Source organism: Callithrix jacchus, chromosome 20 (assembly GCF_049354715.1).
Source record: "Callithrix jacchus isolate 240 chromosome 20, calJac240_pri, whole genome shotgun sequence".
NCBI classification, from domain to species: domain Eukaryota; kingdom Metazoa; phylum Chordata; class Mammalia; order Primates; family Cebidae; genus Callithrix; species Callithrix jacchus.
In genome coordinates, this window is record NC_133521.1 from 43,292,173 (window position 1) to 43,315,160 (window position 22,988).

At 60.1% G+C, this 22,988-nt stretch overlaps 1 protein-coding gene across 17 annotated transcripts in view; it reads left to right on the forward strand.

Moving 5' to 3' along the window:
• GSE1 (Gse1 coiled-coil protein) overlaps positions 1-22,988 on the forward strand; it is a 511,815-nt gene that overhangs the window by 449,727 nt on the left and 39,100 nt on the right. For 2 of the 17 annotated variants that reach the window (XM_035282466.3, XM_035282468.3), the window contains exon 1: positions 4,990-5,075. The exons of 12 other annotated variants lie outside the window; for them this stretch is intronic. In XM_035282466.3, the coding sequence (XP_035138357.2) occupies positions 5,069-5,075 (7 nt within the window). In that variant the 5' untranslated portion in view covers positions 4,990-5,068. Of the gene's footprint in view, positions 1-3,088; positions 3,224-3,972; positions 4,053-4,989; positions 5,076-22,988 lie in introns of those variants that run through there. 3 more of the 17 variants (XM_078357913.1, XM_078357918.1, XM_078357914.1) reach the window with 3 other exon arrangements.

Here is a 22,988-nt window from a genome sequence, read left to right on the forward strand (position 1 = left end):
TCGGCCTGTCATGCCCCCAGGATTTAGTGCCCTCTTTGGACTTAGGTCCCCCTTACCCCTGCACCAGGGCCGGTAGCCTTGGGGAGGGTGGGCCGCAGATGAAGAGGACCCGGGTGAATCCCAGGGTGCTCAGCTCTAGGCAGCGAATGGCCCCCTCCCCCGGCCCCCAACCCAAATGGTTTTCAGGCACTGGACAGCTGGCCAGAGGTGACAGCATCGACCTTAAGGCGCTTAAGACCTGTCACCCCCCTGCAGGTGTATCTTTCTTAATAATCAGAGTGACCATGGCAGGTGGTTACCGAGAAATGCTGCCAGGTGTGAGAGCCACGTCTGGATGAGACTAGTGGTGGAATGTGTGTGCCTGAGGCAGGTCAATTAACCTTCTCAGGTCTCCCCACTCGAGCTGTGTAATGGAGGTCATTGCCTGCCTTGCAGGGCCAGGAGGGCTCCCAGTGACATGTGCTGAGCGATGCTTGTTCTTGTTAGGTGCTTGGTGAGTGGCAGAGGTGATCTTTAGTTCCCAGGCTTCAGACATCCAGGTCCCTGATACTTATTTGCGGATGCAGGCGCTGAACAGGATGCCCAGGCAGCATGATGAAGGTGACACATAGTCCCTACGTGCTGGGAACAACTGGCCAGGGTGAAGGACCTCAGGTTGGGCTGTGTGCTGTTCTGCTGGGCACTAGAGGAAGCAGAACCGTAAAGCATGTGTCCAGGACTCGTCCTCAACCAAGACTAGGCCCTGTGCTAGGACCTAGTGACAGTCACATGTGGCACCCTCACCGCGGAGCACCTGACGTGGCCTAGGTTGAATGCCCTGGCAGTGGTGATGGTCTGTGCTGTCAGCCTGCCCCTGGCCTTCCAAATTCCTTGCTGCCTTGAGCTGTCTCCTCTGTCAGCATCTGCCCTTTGGTGTTTATCCCTTGTCCCCAACTTTAAAAAAAAAAAAAAAAAAAGGGTCTCTGTGGGTCAGGCATTGGAGTGCAGTGGCACAGTCATAGCTCACTGCAGCCTCAGACTCCTGTGCTCAAATGATCCTCCTGCCTCAGCCTCCCGAGTAGCTGGGATCACAGGCTTGCACCACCAGGCCCAGCTGACCTTGGCCTCTGTGAGGCGCTTGCTGGAATTTTCAGTTTTGTTTCTGGAAAAATCAAGCGTAAACAGAGCCTGGGGTTTAGTGTGTGTGTTGAGTGAAGAACCACCCACCCCTGTGGTTCAAGGCCTCCCTTTCTTTCTGGGGGATCCTGCTCGACCTCATGCCTCTAGACACCCCTCTAAGCTCCTGGGCTCACGGAGAAAGTTTAATGTGGCTCCTTTTCATCTGAGTCGAAAAGCTTTTTTTTCCCCTTTGGAACAGCGTCTTACTCTGTCACCCAGTGTGTGGTGCACTGACACAATCTCAGCTCACTGCCACCTCTGCCACCTCTGCCTCCTGGGCTTAAGTGATCCTCCTACCTCGGTCTCGCAAGTAGCTGGGACCACAGGCACACACCACCCTGCCGGGCTAATTTTTCTTTTTTTTACTTTTTTAGCGGGACAGGGTTTTGCCATGTTGTCCAAGTGGTCTCAAACTCCTGATCTCAAGCAGTATGCCTGCTTTGGCCTCCCAAAGTGCTGGGATTTCAGGGGTGAGCTACCATGCCCTGTCAGACAGCTTTTAAAATTTAAATCTCTTTCTATGGTGCAGGTCTGATCGGTTCCAGGGCTGTGGAGGGAGGGTTGGAGTTTGCACCCAGGTGTCACTGATGCAGGTTCCTGAGCCAGGTGAGGGGCTGAGAGCCGGCCTCCCGCTCTTGGAGGCACAGTTTAGCTTGGCAGGGTGCGAGCAAGCATGCACCAGCCAGCATCCTGTTGCCCTGGCACAGAGGACAGTCCATGGTAAGGAGCATCTCGGGCAGCTTCACCAGGACAGGTGTCTGGCTCTGGGAGATGCCTCCTCAGGCCTGGCCCTGCCACATACCTAGCTAGCTCCTTCCAGGCACATGGGAGTGGAGGGTGGGGAGGAGGTCCAGGCAAGGAGAGATGTGCCCAGAAGTGCTAGCACTATCTGGGGGTGTGGGGCTGTAGGTATGGCGCGGCTTAGGAAGAGAGAGGAGAAGAAGCAAGCCTGGAGGGAAATGGAGGGAGGCCAGGCTTAGCCCCAGTGCCGGGAAATTAGGAGTCAAACGACAAACCTCGTTAGCGAGGAGCGCCCCGGCTGCAGGAGAGCAATTCCCACCCTTAAACTCCGAGGCCGTGCTCCGGATTACTAATTTCCGGAGGCCGGGCGCACTGACAGTGAGTGTCATCCATCTCCGCTGTGCCAGCCCGCCTGGTGGCCGCCAGCGTTTCCCGGGCAGGACTCACAGAGCGGCTCGCTGCTGCCCCCCGGCGGCCGCGGGGGTGTCCAGCAGCTCCTCGCTTCCTAGGCCTACTGGGCTGGGAAGGGGAGAGACTCCAGGTGTGAGCAGTGTGGGCGCAGCTTGCCTGCACGTGATCTAGAGCAACTCTGGGCCTCAACTTCCTCACCTGTGATCGGGGAGCAGACCACCCATCTCGTAATCCAGGGGAGCTAGATGTACACGCCAGAGGGATTGCCCAGCGCTAAAGGTAGCCAAGCTCTACACCTCTGTGGCCATTCCACATGCTTTTGCGGTTGGCTGCCGTGGTCCTGCTCGGACAGGTGGAGAAACCTCACCCCGCCTTCACCCCTGGCCCGAGGGTCTCTCCGAGGAAGTAGGGAGTAGGCGGTGGCACCTTGTTCCGGTGAGAGACGTGGAGGTGGGGCCTAGGTCTACCTGGAGAACTAGGCCGGAGGCAGCTCCCGGCCAGGTGCGAGAGGCTCATTTGCATGCTGTTCCCCTCCCCCCCGCAGCCTGTAATCCAGGTGGGAAAGGGGCTGGACTAGTCCCGGAGGTGAATTTTTGTTGTTAAGGCTCGGGGCCAGTCGTCGTCCTTTCCTTCCTAACACCTCCCTATCCTCCCCTCCCCCCGCCCGTGATTCCGGGCGGGTGGAGGCGCCCCACCCCCTCCCAGCCTGGCCGCCTGGGGCCGGGTGAATCCGTCGGCCAGTGCGGGTATAAATTACCCGGGGCCGCGAGGCCGAGCCACCGTGTGGTGCGTAAATTACAGCGTCCGGCCAAGGCCGAGGCCGCAAGGAGGGGCGCCGCCGGGGAGCTGGCGGGTCGTGCGGGGAAGCAGCCCCCCCCCCCCGCGCCGTGCCAGGGCCGCCCGGCGTCCGCAGGTAGGAGCCAGTAACGGCCCGACCCGGCCTCGCCGGTCCGTTTCCTTTTTCGTTTGTGGTCGGCCCGGAGCCTTGTGCAAGGCGGGGACGCCGACCCGCGTGCGCCCCCATCGCCGTGCTCTGGCGTGCGCTCGGTCGGAGGTGGAGCGGGGAGCGCGGGGCCTGGGGGCGCCCGCCAGACCCCGCCCCCCAGAGGGCACTCAGGCTGGTTCTGCTCCCCGCTGGCGCGGGCCCCGAATGCTCTAGGCGGGCAAGCGTCATCGGGAACAGATGGATGGGGGGTGGCAGGCGCCCAGCGCTCGCTCCCGTCGCAATCCAGGCTGGCGCGGGGAAGGGGAGGGAGGAAGGCGGGGGAGGCGGGCCCGCGAGGACGGCAGCGTGCGCGCCTGCCAAGCCTGGCGCGGGCATGTCCCGGGGCAGGTTTGGGACTGGCACGGGGGGCCGAAAGTCCAAACCCGCAGCGCAGCGCTGGGGCGGCCGACCTGGGGGTGCGGGTTTGCCTTCGGTCTCAGAAGTAGGGACGCTCCAGATCAGACGGGTGTTGGAAGAGGACGAGGAGGGAGCTACCCCGGGGCCGGAGCCGCGTTGGGGTTTACAGCCCGGGCGGCGGAAGGCGGCGGGGGAGGCCTGGCGACCCCGGCCCCTGAGGCCCGCCCCTTTAACCCCGGGCTTCCTGGGGACGCGCCCGCCGCGATGGGGTGGGGGCGGGGCGGGTGGGCGGAGCCGGGGGTGGGGAAGCTGGGGCCCTCAGTCCCTCTCCGCGCCGCCTGTGGGTGCCCAGGAATTTCAGGACGCTCCCTGAGTCATTCCAGTCAAGTGCCTGGGTGAGGTAGGGTGGGGGGGGGTGTCAGGAATGGGGAGGCGCTGCGCTGGGGCCAGAAGCGCAGTGGGTCGTGCCAGTTTCTGGAGGCGGGCGACCTCGCCTCTGACCGCAACCCCAGCTACTTAATGATCCCCCTGGCGGAGCGGCGCCTCCATGGGCTCTCCAGCCTCTGGGCCGTGGGTTCTTTAAAGAACAAACACCCCCTGCAGCGGCCCGCACTGGGGCCTTCCCAAAAGTTACTTAAAACGGGGGGATGGGGTGCCTTACGGAATTTTGAGGCCAAGTTCTTGTATTCAGCTTTTCTAGTTGCGGTAATAAGGTCAGGCATGGGGAGGGGGCTTGGGTATTCAGCCTCTTTTGTGTCGCCTCATCCCACCCCACGCGCCAAGAAAGTTCTTCCAAAAGGCCTCCAGGACACGGAGTTATCCGTCCGCCCATTATTGGGCCTGCTCTTTGCCAGGCACTGTTCTAGGCTCCCGGGACGCAGCTGCGAGAAGTGGGAGGGCTCCTCTCACGTGGCGAGCGTGCTGTGGCTGCTCCCTACTTTTAGAGTCTAGTGGCCGGTCGTTGCCACCAAAGTGTCTGGGACCCCCGAGCAGTACAGCCAGGGGTTCCCGGGAGCGTGGGGGTGGCACGTCCGCGGCCCTTCTGGTGTCCTCGGCTCACCTGGCGGGCCGGGTTGGGGAGGGGCGTGTGCCTGGGCGGGTGGACCCGGGCGCCTGTCGGAGCGCGCGCGCGCGCCTGTGTGTTTGCGGCTGAAACCCGACACCTCCCGCTGGCTGAGGTCAGGGAGCCGGGAGCGAGCCAGTGGCCCGAGAGTGGGCGGCGTTGCGTTTGGGTGTGTCCTCGGCGGCAGCGGCAGCAGCAGGTGTTTCTTGGCCGGGGCCCCGGAAGCTCCACCTCCCCAGCGGGCCCGAGCTGCCGCCGCCGAGCAGCCCCGGGTGAGATAAGCAGTTTAGACAAACACTGGGCGACGGTGGCTCCAGCATGTGTCAGCCGAAGCGGAGCTGCGGGGCCCTGGCATGAAAGGTGAGCGCGCCGCACCGGGCCGGGAGCGCGGGTCCTCCCCCCCCCACCCCACGGCACTCTCCCCCTCAAGTTCGCGGGTTCCGCGGGGGTGGCCGCCAACGGCTTCGGGGCAACTTCCCCGGAGTGTGAGCAGCGATAAGAGTCGGGAGGGCGGGCAGGCGACCAAAGGCCACCCCTTCCCCCGCCCGCGGGTCGCGGCTTGGGCTGCCTGGCTGCGGGCGGGGACGGAGGGGCCCCGGGCTCAGCGGGGGGTGGGGGGGGATGTGTAAGTGCGCCGGGACTAGAGGACTGATAAAGTGGGGGGATGGGGGTGGCGGGGGTGTTTCTGAGAGCTGCGGGTGCTCTAGAGCTGGATGAAAACTTTGCAGCAGCTCGGGAGGGAGTGAAGGGGGTGTCTGGGCACCCCCTCGGCAGGTGCTGGCGATGGCCCAGGAGGGCGAGGGGGGGGGGTTAGCCACTGGGTCCACGCCGGTTGGGGGTTTTGTCTTGCTCCCCTCCCCCCACCCCTCGTTCCGGGGGAGTTGGTCGGGAGGGCGGGATCGCGCCTCCCGGGTCTGTGACCCCCACGCCCTGCTTCCCAAGGAAGGGCACGCCCCGGGCTTGGCTGCTTCTCTCCTCCCTCTCCCCCCCACCTCCCGTGGCGGAGCAGCTCCCTGCCCCTCCCCTCCCCCCGCAGAAGATGGCTGCCCCAGCCTGGGAGGTGGGAGAGGGATTGCACATCCGCCGCCCCCCACCCGCGCTGGCCTTTTTCCCTCCCCGGCCCTTCCTGCTCCGCCTGGATGCGTCTCCCCGCCCCCAGCCCTCCCGGGCCCTGCGGCCGCGCTGATGGGCGGCGAGTGGCCCGACCGAGTGGAGCCGATTCAATTATATTCCAGCACCAGAGACACCTCGGCCGCCCGCCTGCCTCTCCAGCAGGCTAATTAAATTCCCTTCATGGAGGCGGAGCCGGAGTGGAGCTCACCCTCCCTGCGCCCGCCCACCCCCCAGCTTCCCGCCTCCCCGCCCCAGCACCGGGTGGGGACCGGGGGCCACTGAGAAATGTGTAGTGGAGACTCGAGGCCCAGGCCTTGGGGAGGGGATTCCCAGATTAGGGGAAGGGATACCCAGTGGATGGGGCTGGAGACTGTGCCCCTTCCATGTGGTGGGCCGAGGGCCTGGCTCCGGTGCCCTTCTGAGTTCCAGGGCAGCGTGCTGGCGGTGGGGAGCACCTGCCGCGTTCTCAGCTGGGCGGGGGATGCCAGCCGAAGTTGAGTCGCTTTGGCTCTAACAAACTAGCCTTTGTCTGTAAAGTGCGTTTAAAATACACTAAACCCTTGTTGACCCCTGCGGTGCCTTATCTGGGGCCTGAGGGGTAGGGGCCCACACAGGTTGGGGTTTGGAAACAAAAAGCGGGACCACCAAATGGAGAGAGGACTCCTTTTGTCAGCGGTGCCTGAACAAAAGGCCCAGCCGCGCTCCGGGTGGGAGCGTCCCCGCCTAAGCCGATTTCCAGGAGGCGATGGGGGGGGGGGGGACACAAAGGGGCAGAGAGAAGGTCTTGGTGGGGCGCTTTGAAATGTGTCCCCTGGTCGGCCGCCTCATCCACTCCCCCGGGATTCCGCGCGCCCACTCCCCAGCAGGGGTGGCAAGGGTGGCGGGGCCCAGGTGAGCTGCCATCCCCGGCCGGCCTTGGTGCTGCTTCTGCCCGAGTCATCTCAGCCTTGCTCACCCTGTGTTTACGGCCGCCTCCGTCAGCAGGGACGGCAGAACCTGAGGCACAGGCTGCGCCTGACTCAGCCGCCACGCCACAGGTGAGGGCCCAGGGCGCAGGCTCTGGCAGCGGAGTGTGTCATCTCGGCCGCCGGCTGTGCAGGGAGCCGCCCCGCCCAGGTAATGGGGAGACTGGAAGAGGCGCTGACCTGCGAGGGCAGCGCCCTCTGTGCTTCCTAAGAGACTTTCCGAGAGCCTCGTGTTGGCAGCATTCCTGATCTCCTGTGGGCCGGGTGCAAGGATGGCTTTTGTCACTCTGGCAGAAGACACCAAAGCCAGTGGGGGAAGCGGGGGAGCTGGAGCCAGCCAAAGTTTTGACGCTCCAGGTTTTCTTTCCTGGAGCCTTGGGGGCGGTGCCTTGCCAGAGCTGGGGGGGGAACCAGCCAGGTGGCCTGGGGTCAGCCCCGCCTTGGGAAGGGAGCCGGGGAGGTCCTGGTTCTAGGCAGAGTGAGGCTGCGCTCCAGACAAGGAAGGCAGCAAGGTGTGCGCTGGAGCAGGCCCTGAGCTGTTTGGGGCAGTTTTTAGGACCCTGGCGTGTCCGCGTTCAAAGAGGCTTGTGGATCTCCAAACTAGGTGTCTTTGCACTGTTGCAAAGGGCCCAATTAAGCCACCGCCTCTGCGTTCTTGAACCCGGTCCTGGGGGATGGTTTTCAGAGCTCGCTAGGTGATCCTAATACACAGACTGGGGGCAGACTGAGGCTTGGGGCCAGGAGCGGGGCTGACAGCGCTCTCAAAGCAGGAAGCCTCTTCCGAAGGCCCCGCTGAGCCCTCCCCTCCAGCAGTCATTTCCCCGTCTCTGGGGGAAGTTCAGGGGCTGCAGAGCTGAGTGCCTTGTGGTTTAGAGCCGAAGCCAGGCCTGCCTGTGGGCTCAGCATCTCTGGCCCGAGGAAGCGCCGGGTCTGCACAGCGCCACTCTGTGGCAGACCAGGGTTCTGCACCTCCAAGCTGGAGCCCACTCCTGCCAGCCCTGGAGTCCTAAACTCCCCTTGAGCGCCCCTGGGGCAGATACCATCAGGAACTGGTGACTCCCACTTTTCTGGAAGAGTGCTGGTAAGCCAGAAGCCTGGCTGCTACCTTTTCCCTGCCCCCGGGAACTCGCAGGGGCTTGTGGAGCCGGCTAGCTGGGCCGGTTTTTCCTGGCCCTGTCTGAAGCCTTGGAATTCCCAGCCTGGGTTTTTTGAAGTCTGAGGATCGAACCCCAGGATCTGGCTGGGCTTGGATGGGAATCGTCTCTGGGTAGCATATGAATTGCCTCTTGTGGCTAACAGCAGGGTCCTCTGAAACCACAGGGCTTCCCTCCCTTTCCTGGTGTGCCAGGAGAGCTGTTATTTTAACCTGCAGAGATGCATGTTCCAGATGACATTTCAGTTTGGTGACTGTGCTGAGGCCGGCTGGCTTTAATTCCCCCGGCCCCCCCCCAGCCTCAGATCTCCGTGCGGTGTGGGACGCCGTGCTACTGCTGGCTCCACTTCCGCATGCTGGCCTTTCTCCCCCGGCTGAGGCCACAGCCTGGGAGGTGACGTTTCTGAGTGTCCCTGTCAGTGAGAATTTATTGAGCTCCTCCTCTGAACCCAGCCGTGTGCTTGCTGCTGGGAGGTGTACAGACAGATAAAACAGGAGCGTGGCCAAAAGCAGCCCTTTGCACGCCTGCCAAACGCACACTCGGGGGCCTTTTAATCTTGCTTCTGCAGCCCTGATCCCCCACCAGCCTCTTCTCTCACGCCCTCGGCTCCAGCCAGACGGTACCACACACCTGAGTTTGGCCACGTCCCTGTCCTACCATGGGCCGTCCCAGCAGCCTGGGATTCTCGTCTGCCCCAAAGCCCACTTGTTCCTGAGGACAGCCCACCTGCTCCTCCTGACCCGATACCCGCACGCCACCCCCGTGTCTGCAAACAGGAGTTCAGAGGGGAAGTGAGAGCCACCCCTGGGAGGCTGGGGCCGAGTCCAGGCCTGGAGGAAGGAGCTGGAGGCAGGTGGAGGAATGGGGAGCCTCTAGCGCAGTGGTCTCTCCTGGCCGTACCTTTGAATCGCCTGGGAAGCTTTAAAAGCAGTAGCGCCCAGGCCGTTCCTCCAGGCAGTTCAGCCCACCTCTCAGGATGAGGCCTGGGCGTCCATGTTTGAAACCCCCAGTTGATTGTCGCTGAGACCCTGGCTTTGCTTTCTAGTCACCTGGGGGCCAGGGCGGGAGGCTGGTTTGTTTTTCTTTGGTTTTGGAACGGAGTCTTGCTCAGCTGCCCAGGCTGGAGTGCAGTGGCGCATTCTCAGCTCATTGCAACCTCCGCCTCACAGGTTGAAGAGATTCTCCAGCCTCAGCCTCCCCGAGTAGCTAGGATTACAGGCCCTTGCCACTACGCCTGGCTAATTTTTTTGTATTTTTAGTAGAGACGGGTTTCATCACGTTGGCCAAGCTGGTCTCAAACTTCTGACCTCAAATCACTCACCTTGGTCTCCCAAAGTACTGGGATTGCAGGCATGAGCCACTGCACCCAGCCAGGGTGGGAGCTTTCCAATACTTGACCTCCCCACTCCGGAAGGGCCTTCTTCTGCGGGGAGTCAGTGTGGGGAGGAATTCCTTCCCCTGGGCAAGATGGGCTGATGCTGTTTAAGCAGGCTTCCCACCTGGAAAGCCAGAGACCACCTTGCTTCCCCCGGGGTCGGATGGAGCACCCTAGTGACTGAGCGTGGACATCTCCCCCCTGCTTCACCTTGCACGTAGGACCAGGCACCTCTCACCCAGCCGGGCACTGGATGCCTCTGGGCCTTGTGTGAGCCCCGGGCAGAATCCTGATGGTGGTTTGTGCCTGGCCCAGGTGTGCTTGGAGCCCTTCCAGAGGGGCTTTCAAATGCAGACTCCAGTTGACATGGGTAGATTTCCTGTTCTGAACCGGTCCTTCTGGCTGGAGGAGTTGGTGTGTCTGAGGAGGTGTGTTACTGTGTCTTTTGGATGCTGGATGGGTGGGGCGGTGCATGTGAATGGTGACGTAGACCCTCCCACGTTGATCAACAGAGCCCCACCCCCACCCCGGTGTTCTCATCTGTAAGTTGAGGGTGAGGATGAGATGCTGTAATGGCTGCCCCATGCCCCGACAGTAAATGACAGATGCGGGTGAGGGCTGAGAAGGCCTGGAGTGCAGGGTGATCCCCTGGCCACTGTCGGCACATCTGAGAGTTCATATCCGCTTCCTGCGTCGCCTCGGTGACCTGGGCACTTGTGTTCTGGGCCTCACTCTTCTAATCTGAAGAATGGGAACGATGAGGTCATCTGTGTCCTGAGGCTGTTGGTTAAAGGCTTTTTTACCTAGTGCTTAGTACAGCCCTGACGCAGGCTCCGCAAGCCTTTGGGCTACTCCTGTTGTTTTAATTAGAGACAGGGTCTTGCTCTGTTGCCCAGGCTGGAATGCAGTGGGACGATCACAGCTCCCTATAGCCTCAAACTCCTGGGCTCCAGTGAGCCTCCTGCCACAGCCCCCTGAGAAGTAGGGGTCACTGGTGTGCGCCACCACACCTGGCTGATTTTTAAAAATTTTCCTTGTGGAGACGGTCTCAGTGTGTTGCCCAGGGTGGTCTCAAACTCCTGATCTTCAGTGATCCTTCTGTCTCAGTCTCCCAAGGCACTGGAGTCATAGGCGTGAGCCGCTGCGTCCAGCTTAGCGTTCATCAATAAGACTCCAAGCTCTGTTCCCCACCCTCAGCTCACTCACCTGCAGTGTTGGGGGTGGGAGACCGGCTGCAGGCCCTTTTCCCGCCAAGTCTGGAGTTGCTTCTTCTGCCCCGAGGCTCCAGGCACCCCAGCAGCCCCTGCCGAGCCCTCTGCTGGGTCGGCAACCAGAGGTTCTGCTGTGGAGCCTCAGCGCCGGCACCCCTCAGGCTCACAGGGACACGCTGCTGCCTCCTCCTTGGTGGTTCCGCTGGAGGTGCTTTAACAAACTGTCTACCCCAGCCCTGCCCTTCCTGCTCTCGGATGGCGGGTCTGTGGCTGCAGGCAGCAATGAACGGTATTGATCGCCTGGCTTTTGGTCGAGCAGTATTGATGATGGACAGGTTAAGCCGTCCCGAAGGAAAATCTATGTGTCAAACTGAGCACAGGACAGCTCGCGAGTGGGGAGGGTGGGAGCCACAGCCTGAGGGGCCTCTTCTGTGCTAACCCGGAGTCTTTTCTCTTCTGAGGTGGGAGGCAGAGCCTGGGGAATGCCAAGTGGCACCCCACAGCCCCATGGGGGCCTGAAGGGGTGGCAGGCGCCTTTCCATGGTGTCATCTGTGGCCAGATGGCCCGCTGGCCAGGTCTTGATCCCACTTAAGGGGTTGTCTCTGGGATTTAGTAACCAGATGGGAAAGACTACATGCGCGTATCCAGAGGTGCCGCAACGGCCCGGCCTGTGAGGGCCGCAGGGTGGGCTGTGCGCCGGGCACGGTGCGGGGATGTTCCTGCTCCAGCACTCTCCTCCTCCCCGGGGAGGGCCTGGCTTGCTAGGTAGGGATTATCCCCATTTAACCATCAACCGGGAAGAAAGGGGCCCTGGGGATCCATAGCCTGCCTGAAGTCACATAGCTGGTAATCGGTAGAGGAGCAGAAATCCGTGTGGTCAGATTCCCAGTCCAGCCTCCTTATCCAGTTCCCTCCCTGTCATCCCTGCACTCTGGGAGGCTGAGGCAGGTGGGCGGCTTGAGCTCTGCAGTTCATAACTCTCTGTCTACAAAACATTAAAAAAAAAAAAAAACAAACTAGCCAGGCGGGTGGGACGGCCTGTGCTCAGGAAGCTGAGCAGGGAGGACCGCTCGAGTCCCCGGTGCTCGAGGCTGCTGTGAGCTATGCTCACACCGCTGCACCCCAGCCTGGGTGACGGCAAGACTCCTGTCTCAGCAGAAAACAAAACAAAATTAAACTGAGTTGCCTCACCCAGTCTCAGGATGGGAGTGGATTCTTCCAACTGCATTCCCAGTGTACGTTTTTCTTTGAGTGTATTTTTGTAATGTTTTTGCATTTGACATGTGGTATTTTTTCCATTCACTTAAATACACAAGGACCCACTAGACAGCCGAAGCTATACTGGGTGTTGAAGACACAGTGGAATACGGTAAAAGCAGAAATTCTCAGCCAGATGGGCGCATTGGAGAGACTTCCGCCTCCCAGAGGCTGCGGGTCCTCGTGGATCCTGTGTCTCTGCCGCCTGCCAGGAGACTGTGGTTCGTCACCCCGTAACCACAGATAAGAAGAGATACGAAAAGGGTTTTGGAATGGCCCTTGTGGGATGCCTGGGCCGGCGCACCGCTAGGCCCCGAGTCTCTGAGCTGTTGGGGAACCCTCTGGAAAAGGGTTTCTGGCCTGCTCTGTGCCTGAGTTTGCAGGGGAGTGGAGGTGTGCACTGAGATCGCGTCTGTTCTAAATCAAGCCTTTTGAACACGTCGTCTTAACGTTTCACAACTTGTTTCCACCTCAATGTGTGTCTTCTAAGACTCCGTAGGACTAAGGCAGTTAATCCATCCTTCGCAGGGATGGTGGACCCTGGAGCCTGTCTCCTGGGCACAGGGAGGACATTCAGCCAAGCAGCTGGCTTCCAGGTGGCAACGGGTAGGATCCTGTGGAGTGACTCTGAATCCACTAATGACAGGACCACATCCGCTGGGATGCTGGAGCTGGAGTTTCTCCAGCCACGGCCGGCAGCGTGGACGGTGGGATTTCGTGTCCTCTGTGTCTTTTGCCCACTGGAGAGGCTGTTGTGTTCATTTTGCCAGATTACCCTTGAAGAAGAGGGGTGGGGAGGGCGCTCCTGCCCACTTCTGCTTACCCGCCTAACCTGGGCTCATTCTCCCTCCCCGCCCCCCCCCCCCCACATGCTCCCACAGCCTGCAAGACCGGAGACATGCCCTGGACTTCTTGTCATGGTGCACTCTGGGAGAGCCTTGTTACCAGTCATAGTGGGCAGAGACTGCCAGCTCCCAACAGCCAGGGCTGGACTTCACTGGGAAACTTGCAAGTTCCTCACTGGGATTCTGGAGGGGTGTGTACGTGGGCATGTTGGGAATTACATATTCATTTAGACCTAAGCAGTCAGCCAGTCGGCAGTTGACGGGATGATCGTGACCAGTTTGCCCTGTTCGGCGGCTGGGTTTGATGAGGGAGTGCAGGACTCCTGGCACGTGACTGTTCCGGGAGCTTTTCCCCGATGACCCCATTTCAAACCCCCATCTTGGCTGTGGGGTCCTTGGTTTTTTTCCGGTGAGACATTTAGTGATGTCGGGGCACAGCATGTGGGGCTTTGCAAATGGGAGATGAGTCTGGATGAGGAAACAGCATTAGAACTTGGAGCGTTCTGGGCCCTTTCTTTTTCATCCTGCGCTTCCTCTGCCTAGGTGGGTCATATGGGGGGGAGGGTGTTAATGCTCATGGGTTGCTATTTGGGGAATCCTGTGCTGTAGGAGTTAGTGGACTGGGTTTGCAGATGCTATCCGTCTTCACACGTGTACGCCCACAGGGTTTACAGGTAGGTTCTGTGAACTTGGTAAAACTACGTGACATGCAGTAGGTGTGTTTTCCTGGGGAAAGGGTCTGCTCTGCCACGTTGAACCCCAGTGAGAATGGACCTTTTTGCAAAAGCAGATGTGACTGCTTATGACTTGGACAAGCCCTGGCTTGGTGAGCTGACTTAGATTCAGGCGGGACCCACCTTGGGACTGACACGCGCCAGAATTGTGGCCTTCGTAGGTGTCCCCCGAAGCTGGGCATGGGAAGGGGTTACACCTGATGGAGTTAGCGTGTTGGTAGCGTCTGAGCTGCGTCCCTGCACTGAGGCTCGCTGCTGTGGCTCCAGCAGGGCTGGTGTTAGTGGCTCAGAACTGGGGAGACTAGGCTGGTGTTGAGGAAGCTGGCAGGCCTGAGACCATAGGGAGTCAGCGGGGGGTGGGCGGGGGGCAACTCTGGCAACCTGGAGACCTAGGGACAAACTAAGGGACAGGTGCCACTCAAGGGATTGGGATTTTTATAGCTTCGATTTTTCAAGAGAAACTGGATGCCTTCATGTTGACTCGAAGCCTGTTTCAGAATGTGGTGGATTGATTCTCACTTAACATAGCCTGACTTGAGGTCGGATAAAAACAGGTTGAAGGATAAGAGGCTTGCCCCCGTCTACTCTTTTTTTCGTTTGCTTGTTTTTGAGACAGGGTCTTGCTCTTCACCCAGGCTGAGTGCAGTGGTGAAATCACGACTCACGGAGTCTGAACCTCCAGGGCTCAGGTGGTATCTCGGCCTTCCAAAGCGCTGGGATTCCAGGCGTGAGCCACGGCCTTCCAAAGCGCTGGGATTCCAGGCATGAGCCTCTGTTCCCCGACCCTCTGGTCCTAATCACTTTCACCCTCTCTCCATGGTACTGACGGGGGAACCAAGGCTCGGGTCATGCACTGCCCTGCATGTCTGCATGGAGCCTTTGGGCGTGAGTCAGCCTCAGACCACCCCAGCCTCCTTGGGTTTTCCAGCTCAGGACCAAGCCCTTTTAGCTCAGCCCCCATAGTGTTTTCCCTCCCTCTCCACAGCTCTCAGTGGAAATTCAGGCAGGTTGAGTGGGATGTGAGGGTCCCGGTGCCCACAGGCGGCCACAGAGCACTTTCTGACTTCAAGGGGCCCATTTCCGCTGGTGCGAGTGTCTTCCCTGCTGGAGGGAAGGGACCTTTTCTAGTCGTGGCCATCTCTCTGCCTCTGAAGCTGGAGACCCTGGGCCCTTCCAAGGCCATGTGGCGATTCCTGCCCCCGCCCCGTTTACCGTGGCCCCTGCGTTACTCTTCTCAGCACCTGTTGACGCCCAGCCCCCGCACAGCCCAGCCCCCCAGCCCCTGCACAGCCCAGCCATGTCCCGAAGGGCCCTGGGCAGGGGGAGTGTCCTCGCTGCCCCAGGTGACCCATAGTCAGGTGTTGTCGGCAGTCACTTGGTTTACTAGCAGGATAGGCATGTGTAGGAGACATTCCTGGGTCCTCTGTCCCTCCTGCTTACCTGAGGGAGCTTGTTAAACACTCAGCCTCCTCCACACTGGGGAGCTGGAGAGGGTCCTTGTGAGTAACTGTCTCTGCATCTCCCTCCGGCTCTGTCCACCTGAAGGACGTGATGAGGGCACGTGGCCTTGACCCCTCCGCCTCCAGCTCCAGCCCCCTTCCTCCTGCTGGCCCAGGCCCCCAGCCCCACCCATCTGTAAAACAGGTACAGCACACGGGTAGGTACTCAAACAGCACCATAGGGTGAGAGCTGCAGCAGGGAGGGGACCCCAGGTGACGCCAGTCGTTTGCAGTTTCTTCTCACGTTAAAGGGAGGCACCCGGAACCGTGGCCAGGACGGCTGGGTCTCTCTGGCCCCAGTCTTGACTGGGTTGAGGGTATGAATCTCCAGCCTCTGTTCACCCCATGTAGACGGGGAGTGAGCATCCCGCTGTGTGGAATAATTGGGTGGAGGGTGGCTCCTGGGCCCGGGCACCGCCAGGACCACTGCCTCCGAGAAGCGGCCTGTGGGGAGAATGCAACGGGGACTCCAGGGACCGCCAAGGGCACAGGGTGACAGAGGGGCTGGGAACTAGCCAGCATGGGTGAGTCTCAGCTGAGCCATGTGGCCCCTGCAGCCGGCGTTACTTTGCTCTTTGTGCAGGGTTGGTTTTTGGGGTATGCTTATATGCAGTAAGGGCACAGGCAGCCGGCACCGTGTAAAAGTCGCCCTCTGATACCCCGGAGTCCCAGCTCTGGACACAGACTCCAGCCTTGACCCAGGGCCCCGCCCTCCCCTTGGTCTGTCGTGCCCCTTTAGGAGGCCACCTCCCTGCCGAGGCCAGGCTGCCGCCCACATCTGCCAGTCCCACCCTTCCCGCCGCCCTCCTTTCCAGCCCTTCATCTGCCCGGCCTGCTTCTCCGCACACGCAGCAGCCGCTTAGGATAATCGCGTCAAATGTTGCCACCATCTGTTGCCTGACTTCCCGTCCCTCGCCTCCATCCGGGAACCTCCAGGATACGTCTGTGGCCGTGAACCTGTCGTAGGACTGTCGACTCCTAGGAGGCCGCAGTCTGCTGGCCCCAGGATGCAACCCCAGTGTCTGGCACCGTCGTGCAGAGCCCCGCTACTGTCGGAGGAACTGCAGTGTGGCGCCCAATCTGGGAAGCTCCTGCAGATGACGCATCCCCACCGGGGACACCCCTGGGTTTTACCTGGCCCCTGGCACTGCCAAGTGCCCTTGTGTGAGGGCCTTCTGAGAGCTCTGCACCCTGTGTTTTCCTGCAGAACGCGGCCCACCTTGTGTCCCCAGCATGGCCGTGGGCAGGACTGCAGCTTTGAGAGTGTCGGGGGACTCGGGCAGAATATGGGGTTCAGGGTGGCTGCTGGAGACCCTACGCATTGCTTTGGAGCTGGCTCATTGCAGGTGGCTCTGCGTGGTTTACTGGGTCCCTGGCGGGCAGTGTCTGGGGGTTCCTGCCGTGGCTCAGTGAGCGTGGCCGAGGCACTGGTCTGTGTGGGTCAGGCACTGCGTTGCTCATTTTCCTCCTGGGGCAGGGGCTCTGGAGGCTGTGCAGGCTGACTCTGCCCACCTGCCTGTGTTTTCCTGGCCCTTCTGGTTCCAAGTCAGGATCCAGGCCACCTGTGATGGCTGCCCCTTGCCCTAGCCATGAGTGATGGCCCTGGGCAGTTTCTGGGGCATAGAGCTTGGGAAGGAAGTCCAATGTGAGGACTCAGGGCAGCCTGGGGGAGGTGTTTTTAGTTGGAAAAAAATTAAGGCAGAAGCAGGCTTACCCTCTTGCATCTGGAGTAAGAAGACCTCCCCCTGGGGTCTCCCGGCCCCCTCCCCTGCCTCCACCCCCCAGAAAAATTGCTTTGTGTGAGTGCATTCAGAACGCGTGGAGGGCAGATATGATCATGAATTGGTTATGAAGCTGCCCAGGATCACGTGGTGCCCAGGCAGCCTCAGCCGCCAGGGCCTGTAGCAGGGCGACCCGTCCTCCTTAGGGCCACGGAAGCTTTGCCCTTTTTGGGGAGCGGGGATCATGGGGGCGGGCATCGGTCTCTGAGCTGGGGGATGCCCTTTATTTGTTCACAAACATTTCTTTCTGCGGTAATGAAAAATTACCAAGAGGGGTGATTAGAGAATCCAGGTCCAGATTGTGCGTGCGGGCCCTGAAAGTGAAGCCCTGCTGGGCCCAGCCCCACGGGGTGTAATTACCCCACGGGGGGCTGTCAGGGGGAAGGGGCGGATTGGTGCTTGAACCGGGACCCAGCAGAAAATTCATCTCAGCTATTAGCTTGTAATTACAGAGCACGGAGGGAGCAGGCCTGAGGTCTGGTGCCGGGAAGAGCAGGGATGAAAGGAAGCAGTAATTATAGGGTCGGCGGGAGGCCGGGAGGGCGGCTGGCACGCTGATTAATAAGCCCTCCACCCTCGCGGGGAGGGGGAGCGAGGGATGGGACACCGTCTTTAATGGAGTAGAGAGGCCTCCCCCCTCTTTGAAATCCTGCTGTGGAGCGTTTGGACAGCAGGCAAGCCCGTTTGGGGTCTGTTCTGAAGAACCAGGAACAAGCTGGGCTCCCCGGGCCGGCCAGTCGTGCCCCTCCCCACTGGGACTTTGCTTCCTCTTTTTCTTGCCTTTTTTTTTTTTTTTATTAATAGCATTGTGCTGCTTCTGACCATATTAGAAAGCTAAGCAGAGAATAGGAGAAAAACTATTGATTAAAGCGGTGCTTTGTTACGGGGGCGGGGAGGGCAGGGGACCTCACCCCAACGACTGTGGTCTTTCCTTCCCCAGACCCTCCCCATCGGTGAAATGTGGGGCTGAGGGTTTTGGGGTACCGTGGCTGCCTGCCTCATTCTCTGTTTTCTGCCAGGAGGACTGAAAAAAATTTGGAAAAAAAATTAAGGCAGAAGCAGGCTTACCCTCTTGCATCTGGAGTAAGAAGACCTCCCCCTGGGGTCTCCCGCCCCCTCCCCTGCCTCCACCCGCCAAAAAAATTGCTTTGTGTGAGTGCATGAGCTTCACACAGATCTGGGTGTTGAAAAGCCTGAGCTCTCTGGAGATCTGGGTGTAGACCAGGTGGCTTCTTTCTGGAAGGGTTCAGGGAGCAGACAGTTGAGGCTCACGTGAAAAGGGGTCTGTCCCCTGGATCCTCGTTTTAAGGGTGCCCAGGGCTGAGGGGCCGTTAGGGGTATGGATATGGCCACCGGGGGAGCAAAGGTGGCAGCTGACAGTGGCCCAAAGGGGTCTGTCCTGAGTAGCATGTGATGTGAATGAGAGGTTGGGCGTGGGTGGGGGCCTCGCAGATATGACCCACCTAGACCCCTGGCTCGTATTCGCCTGCTGAGCTGCACATGTCAAGAGCGCTTGTACGGTGCGGAGACAGCCCCCAGCCCCCCGGCACTCATCCATCACAGGCCTTCACACGGTGGAGCTTATTCCCAGCTGTTACGATAATGAATTTACATGAGCTGATGATGTAGACAAGAATTCAGTCAATGTCCAGGAGCGCACAAGTTAATAATACCTTTCTAATGAGGGTAGCAGGTGGTGCACTCTCCCAGGGCCTCCCTCTCCCCTCTGCCTGGCTGCCCCGGGTCCCCCACAGACACCTTGGCACCTGCCCTGGCCTCAGCCAGAGAACACCTGTGGTGGGGGGGAGGCCCACATCTGCCTCCCTGGAGAGGGCTGGGGGCTTTGTGCCGAGGCCTGGGGGGCAGCAGCCTTGAAGTGACCTCACCAGGCAGGTGACAGAGGGGCTGGAGGCAGGTGGGCCCTGGAGGCCGTGTTCATTCGCAGCAGGCCCAAGGGGACCCCTCCAAGGATCTCTAGGTTCCCCAGTGCTCGGCCTCTGGTCCTGGCCTCAAGGGAGCTGCCTCCTGAAGACGCAGCCCCTGCCCCGCCCGCCCAGTGCACACATACTGAGCAGCAGCGCTAATTTTAGATTGCTCTAATGAAGCCACTCATTTGGAATTCTATTTTAAGTGACCTGACATCAGCAGAGCTGCTTCCCAGGCTCCCAGCTCCTCTGGAGCCTGCAGCTGACACCGGGCAGGGATGCTGCCTGCCGGGGACCCCCAGGGAGCCAGGGAGACCATACCTGGGGCTGGAGGGGGCCTGCGGGGCCTGCGGGGCCTGGGGAGCAGGTATTGGGCTTTGTCAGAGGCTAGGGTAGGGAGCTTGCTCTCAGGATGCCAGCAGGCTGGTGATAGTGAGACTGAGGTAGCCTCAGACCTGGGCATGGAGGGAGCCTGCAGGGGGCCTCCCTGGTCACCGGGGAAGGGCTAGGAGCTGTGGGTGAGGGCTCAGGTTCAGACTCCCACGGGGACACCCCAGTTCCCTCCCCTCCTGCCCCAGGGCTGGATTGCCCCATGGTTTTGTTGGCGGTGCCGACTTCCTACGTCAAACCGCCATCCCTTTGAACAGCCCCTTTTTAAAAGCCTGGTCCACTGCAGAAGAATTAGAATGCAGAGAGAGAAAAATGATGAAAGGGAAAGAACACAGCTCCCCTTTCTGCTATCCGAATGCACTGCCAGTAGCCCCAAGGTGTGTGTGCCATTTAGGGTCTGGCCTGGGATTCGTGCCGTGGCCTCTCCTCTGTGCCACTGATAGGGTTAGGATGTGTCTCATGGAAATGGGACCTCCAGTGTTGGAGGCGGGGCCTGGTGCACGGATTGGATCGTGGGGTTGGATCTCATGAAGGGGTTACCCCATCACCTTTGCCATCAAACCCGGATGGTCCAGGAGACATAACACTTCTTCGCGTGAGCCTCACCGGATCTGGGTGTTGAAAAGCCTGGGACCTCCCACTCTTGCTCCGTCTTATGTCACCTCCCCTCGCCTTTCACCATGATGGGAAGTTTCCTGAGGACTCCCCAGAAGCAGATGCCAGCACTACGTTTCCAGTACACCCCATAGAGCCAGGAGCCAGAAAAAGCCTTTTTTTCTTTATGAATTATGTAGCACCAGGTATTACTCTTCATAGCAGCGCAAACAGCCTCGTCCAACCACCCAACCCATGCCCTTGGCTGCTGGTCACAGCACATCTGCCTGGGTGGCCAGCCAGCCTGTCCTGAAGGCCAGGGGACAGAGAATTGGCATCTTGCTCCCAGACCTCCAGAGTGTGCCACCTGGAGGTGAAACGACCATACATCACCGCATGTCCCCCTTCTTCTATGGCAGCATGTGGTGTGGACCACACAGCAACCCAACCCGCAGTGGAGATCACCCCTCCTGCAGCCAGGGCCCTGGCTGGTTTGTCACGCGGGCACTGTGCGGAGGTCATCTCAGCCCTGCTCTGTTCTGGCTCTGGGGTCTGAGCCTGCCTTGCCCATCTGGGAGAATGGGCCCAGTCACACCTTTCTCACAGCGTGCCCAACATGTAGAGTGGCTGGCTCTCTGAGGAATATGGGAAAGGGGGTTGCTGATGGTCTCTGGCATTGCAGGGTCATGTTTTGGAGACTGGGTGAAGGTGCAGAGTATCTGTGTGCAGACAGTTGCACTTCTTGGCTTTCTGCTGGATTGAAGGGACATCCTTGATGAGTAGAGGGTGTGGAGATGCTGACCGTATCAGTTATCTAGAATTGTGTAACCCACTCTCTGCAACGCAGTGGCTTAACAAAACCTTTGTTATCTCTGTTTCTGTGGGCCAGGAATTGGAGGGTGGCTTAGCTGGGTGGTTCTGGCTTAGGGTCTGTGATGATGGTGTTGGCTGGGGCTGCAGTCTCATCAGAAGGCCAGCCTGGGGCTGGAGGATTCATTGCCAAGGTGGCTTCTCATATGGCTGTTGGCTGGAGGCCTTGGTTCCTTGAAATGTGGGTTTCTCCACGACCTGCTTGAGCATCCTCATGACATGGCGGCTGCCCCCACTCCACTGGAGTGACTCAAGAGGTCCAGGAGAGAGCTACAGTGTCCGGTGCGCTTGCCTTGGCGGCTTCACTATACTCTGTTCATCAGAAATGAGTTACACAGTCTGGCCCGTGCTCGGGAAAGGGAATTAGTCTCTACCTCCTGAAAGCATGATGGGTGAAGACTCTCTAGACATTGTTTTTTGGTTTTTTTAGTGACACAGTTGTGTCACCCAGGCTAGAGTATAGTGATATGATCATAGCCCATTGTAGCTTCATCTCCTGGGCTCAAATCATCTTCCCAAACACCTGGGACTACAGGTTTGCACTTGTAGTTGAAGGGTAGTTTATAGAGACAGGGTCTATGTTGCCCAGACTGGTTTTGAACTCCTGGCCTCACACAGTCCTCCCACCTCACCCTCCTACTTAGCTGGGATTACAGGTGTGAGCTGCCTTGTCCAGGATGAATGTTTTAACTGTTACAGTCCAGTATATCTTAGCCGCGTGTGTGTGCGTGTGCGTGTGTGCGTGTGCGTGTGTGCGTGTGCGTGAGACCAACTGCTCATGCCTTCTGATCCTGTGCCCTGCTTGGGCCATGGAGTGGGCAGGCGCTGGTGGTGAGCAGTGGGGTCCCAGGAAGCTGAGTTCCAGTCCTGGACGTGGAACCCGGAGGACCTTGGACCAGGCTTAGGTCATCTCCCGGCCTCAGTTTCCCCATCTACAGTTGAGACCTCCTGGGCTTGGGTGCTGGCTGTGAGGGGTGGGACATAGGCTGGGATGATGGTGACAGCACGGCTGCCGTGGGCTCTCCCAGGTTCATGGTGAGGCTGTCTTGGGAGGTCCCCCACTGGTCTGTGACTTCTGAGAGCTGCTGCGGTTTCCCTGGAGGGTGGTCTCTGTGGTCCCCGTGGCCCTCGTCCTGTCTTCCAGGCAGCCCTCCTCTCACCACCCGCCTCAGTGCCTCATTGGGACCACCAGGACCTGTTCATAGATATCCTCCTGGTTCCCCGTGAGGGTGGAGCTTGGTCCTGTGCCACTTGGTCTTTCTAGACATTCCCTCATAAATACTCTGTAGCCTCCTGCATGTGGGGCTGAGGGTGCTTTGGTGACAGGTGGGACCTGGAGGTCCTCTGGACTGGCCTTTGGCAGCCCCCCTATGGGCCACGTCCTCTAGTGTCCCCTGCAGGCAGCAGGACGAGAGCTCTGGTCTCCCCCACCCCTTGGTGTCCTGTCGGTCACCTTTCCCCAGCCACCACCCTTTTTGTCCTGTCAGTCACCTTTCTCCAGCCACAACCTTTTTGGGGTCATGGGCTGGCCCTCTGCGGGAGGTATATGGGCTCATGGGCCCAGGGCAGGGGGCTCCTGGGCAGGATGCCCGCCAGCTGGATGCCCTGTGCCCTCCTCTTTGCAGCTCCAGCCCCCAGGTGGGGTGGGCAGCACGGACCCAGCGTGTGGGTGCCATTCGCTGGGACATCTGCGTGCCCGTGGCCGGCCCCCCTGCCTGCTGGGACTGTCGTCGCTGGAGCACTGTCTGGTTACAGCCCTGGGGCGCCCCACAGGCTCTAAAGCCCCTTGCGTCAGTTACCCTGTTACGCTCGGGGAGTGACCTCATGAGGTCAGCTTTGCTGAGCTGTTACCCTGTTAGGTAGATCAAGAGACCGAGGCCCCGAGGAGTGAAGTAACTCACCCAGGGTTGCTCAGCCAGAAGCAGCAGAGCCTGGGTCTGAGCCACAGATGCGTTTCCCTCCCTCCATCTCTGTGCGCAGGCAGAGGCGCTGACAGCAGCCCACTGCGGGGCACAGGCGGAGGCCAGGCCAGCCTCGGGGGCAGTGCAGCCGGCGGCAGGGAGCACAGAGCAGCTGGCGGGGACCAGGCTGGCCGAGGAAGGGCTCTTGTTGGCAGCCCTTGTTTTCTGGAAGCCAGGCTGCTGGGTAGATGCCCTTGCTCTCCTGCGTGGTTGGGTGTCTGTGCCAGGTTGAAGTGGCCTTGGAAAGGCAGTGTGTGGTATGCAGGTCCCCCCTCCACCCCCGGCCCCTCCAGAAAGAGCCAAGGGAGGACGGGCTAGGGTTGGCCCTCTGGCCTGATGGGGCCCGCTGCTGCAGGGCCTGGCCATGCCGCCTCCTGACTGCTGGCAGCTGGGCAGGCGCGGGGCTCTCAGGGTCCTTTGTTCATGAGGTGTGAGCTCGCTCCCGCCTCGCTGATCTCTCATTGGCAGCCCCACTCACGGTCAGTGTCCCGGGCCCTCCCCTCAGAGCCCCAAAGAGTTATTTTCCCCTGCAGCCCCTCTTTCAGGAGAGGGGGAGCGTGGCTCCCTGAATACACGCCCAGGGCACGTGGCCTTTGGC